This window comes from Microtus ochrogaster, unplaced genomic scaffold, assembly GCF_000317375.1.
Source record: "Microtus ochrogaster isolate Prairie Vole_2 unplaced genomic scaffold, MicOch1.0 UNK8, whole genome shotgun sequence".
NCBI lineage: Eukaryota > Metazoa > Chordata > Mammalia > Rodentia > Cricetidae > Microtus > Microtus ochrogaster.
The window spans coordinates 3,748,215-3,755,994 of record NW_004949106.1 but is presented as its reverse complement, the minus strand read 5'-3'; the positions used below and the strand labels follow the sequence as shown (position 1 = coordinate 3,755,994).

The 7,780-nt window shown below is 44.0% G+C and overlaps 1 protein-coding gene across 1 annotated transcript in view; it reads left to right on the top strand.

The window, feature by feature from the left end:
* LOC101992069 (translation initiation factor IF-2) overlaps window positions 1-7,073 on the top strand; it is a 42,594-nt gene extending 35,521 nt beyond the window's left edge. The window contains exons 7-11 of the mRNA XM_026788836.1: window positions 1,824-1,866; window positions 2,049-2,135; window positions 2,876-2,955; window positions 4,471-4,582; window positions 5,223-7,073. Coding sequence (XP_026644637.1) covers window positions 1,824-1,866; window positions 2,049-2,135; window positions 2,876-2,955; window positions 4,471-4,582; window positions 5,223-5,354 — 454 coding nt within the window. The 3' untranslated portion in view covers window positions 5,355-7,073. The remainder of the gene's footprint in view (window positions 1-1,823; window positions 1,867-2,048; window positions 2,136-2,875; window positions 2,956-4,470; window positions 4,583-5,222) is intronic.
* The last annotated feature ends 707 nt before the right edge of the window (window positions 7,074-7,780 follow it).

Below are 7,780 nucleotides of genomic sequence, written 5' to 3'. Positions count from 1 at the left end.
CTTCTTGAGGAGACTGTTTAAGGACGTGGTTTCTGTCCATGTGACCCTAACTGTTCTGGAACTTCTTGAGGAGACTGTTTAGGGACGTGGTTTCTGTCTGTGTGACCCTGACTGTTCTGGAACTTCTTGAGGAGATGGTTTAGGGACGTGGTTTCTGTCTATGTGACCCTGACTGTTCTGGAACTCACTATAGGCCAGTCTTGGTCTGCCTGAGTGCTGGGAGTTAGAGGCTTGATTGACTATGCCCACTTACTTTTTTAAGTTATTTTATTTTTTAAATGTGTATGACTGTTTGCCTTCATGTATGAATGTGATCTGTTTGCCTGGTGCTGGAGGAGGCCAGAGTGGGCATTGTTGTTCCTGGACCTGGAGATAGAGGGGGTCGTGAGCTCCTTGGTGTGGGTGCTGGGACTGGACTCTCCCTTGCAAGAGCAGCAGCTCCGAATTGTAACTGCCGAGCCAATTAGACTGGAGTTAATTTCCCCACACCCAGGTCAGGTGGCTCTCTACCACTTACGCTTTAGCTCAGGTGACCTGACCCAGTGTCAGGTGTGTGCATACCATGAATAAAAGAAGGAGCTTTTCTTTCTTTTAAAGTTCTTGGACAAACATTGGGGGATAGCTAGAGATTGAGGTGCCTGCTTGTTATCCCAGCACTTGGGAGATTGATGTAACTACAGAGCAAAACTTTATCTTAAGAAGCAAAACAAAGGACTGGAGAGCTGGCTCAGTGGTTAAGAGCACTCTTCTAGGGGACCCAGGTTTGATTCCCAGCACCCACATGGCAGCTCACAACCATCTGTACTCCAGTTCATGGGATCTGACACCCTTACACAGACATACATGCAGGCGGAACACCAATGCACATAAAATAGAAATAACTAAATCAGGGGCTGGAGAGATGGCTCAGCAGTTAATAGCACTGGTTATTCTTCCAGAGGTTATGAGTTCAATTCCCAGCTAGCACCTGGTGGCTCACAACCATCTATAGTGAGATCTGGTGCCCTCTTCTGTCATAAAGTTGTACATACAGACAGAACACTCATTTATATAGAATAAATAAATCTTTAAAAATAAATAAATCATTAAAAAAAGAAAAACAAGACAAAACAAGGAAACTAAGTTTTTTTTGAGACTGTTTCTGTGTAGCCTAGGCTCTCCCAGAACTCACTGTAGAGACCGTGGTGGCCTCAAACTCAGAAGTCTTCCCGCCTCTGCCTTCCAAGTGCTGAGATTAAAGGCATAGACCATCATGTCTTGCTAAATTTAAAAATTCTAGTCTAAGCTGGGGTTGGGGGTTGGGTTTTGGGGGGTTGGAGGGGTGGGGGGATGGCGCATGTCTTTTATTCCAGCACTTAGCAGAGGCAGGTGACTCTCTTGAGTTGAGGCCAGCCTGGTCCATAGGTCGAGTGCCAGGACAACACAGGAAACACTGTCTCGGAAAAAAAACACCCCAAATTTTAGTCTGCAAAAAAGCTTAGTTCTTTCTTTGTGTAGAACTGTATATAAAAATAAACACATAATTGTATATAAGTGAAGCTTCTTTCATCATAGGTATTAACTACTTAATACCCTTCAGTTGTCATTCATAATCAGAAGTTTTCTCCTACGATACATGGTTAATGTAAGCGTCTCTGTAACAGAACTGTCTGCAGTTCTGACAGTCGCATTACAGCAGGGGATCCGAAAGTCCATGCTTTCCTAGAGTCTGGGTGAGATTTCTAAGCTAAGTGTATAAGAGGGTAACCAACTTGGTAGCCTTATGAAATAAAACAAGCAAATAAACAAAGCCTGGATAATAAATGTGATTTTTGCACTTTTAGGCAATTCTGCCTTGAGCTAAATGGACTTGCTGTCAAACTTCAGGTAATTTTTTTGTTGTTAAAACTATAGTTCAGAGTTCTGATTTTTGAAAGTAATTTTGTATGCTTAGATTTACCCAATGTTTCTAATTAATTTATTTTTACTTTTTATATAGAAAGATAATCCAAATGACCGATTTTTTTCATTATCTTTCTACATATTAAAAAATTAATTATTTTTAACAGAGTGAATGCCATCCAGATACGTGTACTCAAATGACAGCAACTGAACAATGGATTTTCCTTTGTGCAGCTCATAAAACTCCAAAAGAGGTGAGAATTGGGTGGTCTCAGTGCCTGGTTACCTGATACCCTCACTCTGGGCCTGAGGTGAAGCTGAACATCTCAGAAGGGAGCAGTTGGTGAAGCAAGTCTGCCACGTGGTATCTGAGAGCAGAGGGTGAGGGCCAGGGGCACAGTGTTCCCTCAAGGACACTGCCCTGGGACCTATTTCCCAGAGTTTCTACCACTCCCCTGAGGGACCGTCTGAGAACCAAGCCATCAACAGATGAGTCTTTGGGGACTTTCCATATCCTATTTGAACAGAAACATTGTGGCATTGTGGCACATAGTGGACATAGTTGTATAATGTTATGAATATATGTACCACTGCTGAATGTGTTTAATATGTGTGAGTGTGATGCTTTCATATGCACGTGTGTGCAGGTATGTACCACGTGTGTGGAGACCAGAGGAGGCTATCACCCTAACTCCCTCCCACAAGGCAGGCAGGGTCTCTTGAACCTGGAGCTAGGCTGGCAACCACTCCTCCCCTGGGAAGTCAGCTAAGTGTGTCCCATCCCCTCGTCCCCCGTGCTGAAGGGCATTTCATGAGGGATGGCCCCTCCCTGCCATGGTCTTCTCACCGTAGTGCAGTGAACCCATGAAGTGTGAGCCAGTAGAAACCCTTCCTCGTCTGTGTTGCTTCTCTTGGGTGTTTGCTTACCGTGGTGAGAGAAGCTGGTGGATACAGACCTGTCTGCTAATGCAGTTCACATTCTTCTCTTCTCTAGTGTCCTGCTATAGATTACACAAGACACACACTGGATGGTGCTGCGTGTCTTCTGAATAGCAATAAATATTTCCCCAGCAGGTAAGCAAAACTTTAAACCTGGTATTCAGCTTAAAACACTGATGTTTGAAAATAATGTCCTGTTTTTTTGGGGTTTTTTTTGGTTTTTTTTTTTTTTTAGACAATGGGGTGGGGGTTCACTGGAGCTTTGGAGCCTGTCCTGGAACTAGCTCTTGTAGACCAGGCCGACCTCAAACTCACAGAGATCTGCCTGCTTCTGCCTCCCGAGTGCTGGGATTAAAGGCGTGCGCCACCACACCTGACTTATTTTTTATGAGCATATAGTTAACTTGTTCAGATTACTTGAGTTTGAAGTTGAGGTTGTGGTTAAACGTTGGAACTTGTTTCCGAAAGCTCAGAGAGCAGTTTAGTGCTGGTCCCTGCTGCTGTTGCTGTGCCTTCTCTAGGCCATTTCCCACCGGCCGTGAGTCAGCCTCCTTAGATAAACAAGTACTGACTGGATTAGGGGAGGCTGCTTGTTTGTGCTTCTTTGTGCCATAACAATTGTGAGCAAAATTTTAAGATATTTAATTACACATAGCAATGGATATATCATGACATACATATATAGCATGCATTCTATTTTATTTTTTGGTGTTTCAAGACAGGATTTCTTTGTAACAGTCCTGGTTGCCCTGGAACTCCCTTTGTAAACCAAACTGGCCTTGAACTCACTGAGATCCTCCTCCCTCTGCCTCCCAAGTACTGGGATTAAAGGTGTGGCCACTGCTGCCCAGCTGCAAGCATTTTGTTCTGTACGTAATATATTTTGATAGTGTTTACTCCATACTCCATCCCTTTCCTTTTCCTAAGCATCTCCCTTCTGTTTCCCTTGCTTTCTTCCTTTTCCTCTGTCCTCTCTCCTCCTCCCCTCTCTCTCTCTCTCCCTCTCTCCATTGCTCCTCTCCCACCCCTTGTGTGTCCCCCCCCCCCATGAGTTTCATTAGGTACATGGATGAGTTTGCTTACAAGAGCGTGTGCACTTTTAGGAATTCATTTTCAAAAATAAAAAGGAGCCGGGCGGTGGTGGCGCACGCCTTTAATCCCAGCACTCGGGAGGCAGAGGCAGGTGGATCTCTGTGAGTTCGAGACCAGCCTGGTCTACAGAGCTAGTTCCAGGACAGGCTCCAAAACCACAGAGAAACCCTGTCTCGAAAAACCAAAAAAAAAAAAAAAAAAAAAATAAAAAAAAAAAAAAAAAATAAATAAAAATAAAAAGGAAGCAAAAGCGGGCTCTATAGGATAAAATAACGAGTCCTCTTAGTGGTTTCAGTCATCTATATTAGACAAAGTACTGCTAGTGTAAAATACTGTTTAAAGTCTTTTTTTTTTTTAAGTACGTTTTGAGGTGTCAGGGTGTAAGTGCATTATTCTTTAACAAGGTTTCAGAAGTACAATGCTGCCTTTAAGGTGCTGTGGCTGAGTGGAGAGGCTGGCCCAGACCCTCTTCTCTTGGGTGTTGGTTTGCACACTTGGGAACTGAGAAGATTGGCTGTGGACATTTCTAACAGACTCTGGTTTCTCTCCTCCTTCCAGGGTTAGCATAAAAGAGTCGTCTGTAGCCAAACTAGGATCAGTGTGCCGTAGGATCTATAGGATATTCTCACACGCCTATTTTCACCACCGGCAGATATTTGATGAATATGAAGTAAGTGTCTATTGTAGCTGTGCACTGCTGTGGTAACCACCATGACGGCAGCCTGAGCAGGGAAAGGGTTAGCTCTGCGTCTCCCCTCACTGCGAGGACGGGCAGGAGCTGGAGCAGAGGCCATGGAGCCGCCCTGCTCATTAACAGGCCTGCTGGGCCTGCCTCCTTTTGTCTCCTGTTTATTTTGGTTTGAGACAGGGTCTCACTACAGCTCTGGTTGGAGAAGTGAGTCACCACCTATTTTGAGATTAAGTAACCTCGACTGACCTGGAACTCCTAAGGTAGACCAGGATGGCCTTGAATTCTTAGAAATCACTTGATTGACCCTCCCAAGTGCTGGGATTAAAGGTTCAGCCTGCTTTCTTAGGTACGTCTGCCGAGGGATGGCACTGTGCACAGGAATCAGAAATATGTGCCCCCTAGGCCTGCCTGTCGACCAGTGTGGTAGGGCATTTTCTCAATGGAGGTCCCCTCTTCCAAGATGACCCTAACTTTTGTCAAGTTGACGGAAAACTAGCCACAGTATGTCAGTAATTACCTTAATACAGTCTTGTCAGGGTGACAGTAGTGTGTGTTGGTACTTTTTCTAGCCTTCTGATTTTTGGATACTAAAATGACTTTTTTCTTTTTCTTTCTACAGAATGAAACATTTTTATGTCATCGGTTTACTAAATTTGTGATGAAATATAACTTGATGTCGAAGGACAACCTGATTGTACCGATTTTAGAAGAGGAAGTCCAGAATTCAGTTTCTGGGGAGAGTGAAGCCTGAGAGGAAGCGTAGAAGAGTGTGCTGATCACATAATTAACAGTTATGTACTGTATATATATCATGTTAGACACGTCAATCATGGATCCATATTATAGCTCTTCTGTTTAGTGGAGGTTTTTGTATGCTGTGTGTTGCCTTTTAAAATGGGAGATACATTTTAAGTTATTCCTGAGCTGTGTATCCACTGGTGTGGCTGGCACTCATGGTTTTTAAATAAGTTTAGTATTATCTGTTTATAATGCCTGTTAATAAAAGAATTTACAGTTTGGTAAAATTGCTGCTAAACAATCATTGGATCACAATCCTTTCAAATCTATAAGAGTGAGCTTGGGTTTCACACAAACCATTTACTAAAGCGATAATATTTTCTTTAGTTTTGCCCCCTAAGTTTTGATGTTTTAGAAAATTCAGTAGTATTCCACTTGCACTGTTAACTTTTCCAAGATGAGATAAAAGTGTTTAAAAAGTCTGTTTGTAGTTTTTAATATGCATAACCAATTATGTATATGTTCGGAGAAATACAAGGAGGTTAGTAATACTTAATAATCTCACTCTGCTACATAAAGCATATTCTAGGTCAGTGCACTTGGAAACACGATCTCTTGTGACTGGATTATTCATACCTGGTGATGCTGATAAGGCACATCCGTGATGCTCCGTGGACCCTGCCCTTTTCCCTTAGTCCTCTCCCCGGCTACAGTGGTCGGGAACGCGTTTGCCGAGCTAGGTTAGTGGTGGCTTCTCCTTGCGCCGCATTAACTGCTGACAGAGCGGACCTCGTCTGGCAGTGACGTCACACTACAGGAACTGCACTGTGCAGCCTCCTGCCCACCTGTGTTTGGGGAAATTGTAACTATTTGGGAAATAGTCCTCACCCTAGTTTGGTTCTTTCTGTTAGTCATACTAATCTTTTCATCTAACTCTAGGCAGCATTAAATACCTATGGAAAAGACAGTGTATTTATTTTATTCTCCCTCCCAGAAGCGTTTTGTTTGAATTATATGCGCATATAAGAATATTTACAATAACTCAAGGTTCCAGTGGTGTTGATGAATGGTCATGCCTTTTTTTTCTTTAATTTCTTCAATCTTAAAAATTTAAGTGCGAATTTAGAGCGTATTTAGTGAAGTACTCACTGTAACGAGGCGGTGCGCTGGGAGAGTTGAAGCCAGCTGTCGCTACTGATCGCACAAAGGCGAGGAGCTTCTTTTTATTTAAGAGTTATTTCCAAATGAAATTGAAGAATGCGTTCATCTTGTTTGTTTTTCTAACTATTTGAAGAAATGATGTATATTATGAGACAAGTATGCACAGAGAGGTGTGGGAAACAGCGGGCCCGCGAGCGTGTGTCTGGTGGATGCCTGCGGCCAGGTCGTCATCACACCGTAGTCTACAGCTACCTTCTAAGAAGTTTTGTGTTCACGGCGAAGGGAACATTGGCTGAAATTAGGTGTTTATATTACTGTTACCATAACCACTGGGATTAGTAATTTCTAAATAAGCTTGGTAAATATAAGAGAGCCTAACCTACGTTCATAAATTATACTTAGCAGTGTTGCTGTTCTCTAGTTGGGGTCTCAGTGGGTTTCGTCACTTGACTGTTTCTCAGTGAACATTTAGGGTGGTGACTGGGTTATGGATCTGACTGAGGAATCGGAACATTTTGTGAATACATGGCTTAGTGTTAACAGGAAAATAAAGGATTTTTTTCTACTTATTCTACCCTCCCTGTAGTGTGTTTTGAAATTGATCATAAAAGAAAACAATCTCCGAAAGCGTGAGTTTGTGTTCATTCTGGCACCTCAGTAACCCTGGCTCACTGTGAAGCTGATTGGTTACAGTAGGTAAGATCTCAGCGAATCAGCTTGTGACCTGTTACTGTTTGCATAATTTTGAAGATGCACAGAGACGTGAGTAGTCGTTTAAGAAGTAGCTGGATCCAGAGTGGTAGGGCACTGGGGTGGGTCTCTGAGCTTAAGGTCAGCCTGGGCTACATGAGGGATCCGGTCTCCAAAGTACAGGGCCGGGGTTCTGGGGAGGTGGCTCAGCCGCTAAGAGCACAGGGAAGCTTGAAACTGTCTGTAATTCCAGTTCCAGGGGATTTGCCAGCCCTCCGTCTCCCGAGGGCTGGGACCCCACCGCACCCAGAGATCTGTCGGCCTCCCGTCTCCCGAGGGCTGGGACCCCACCGCACCCAGAGATCTGTCGGCCTCCCATCTCCCGAGGGCTGGGACCCCACCGCACCCAGCTCTCTCTCTAATTTTTGAGGAATCTCCATACTGTTCTTACAAACACCACTGCATTGGGCATCCCCACCAACCAGGCAGAGGCTCCTATCCCCACATCATCTCCATCTGTGGAGAGCAGCCACCCCAGCAGGTGTGAAGGTGCATTTTCCCCAACAATCTTTTACGGACCTGTTGGTT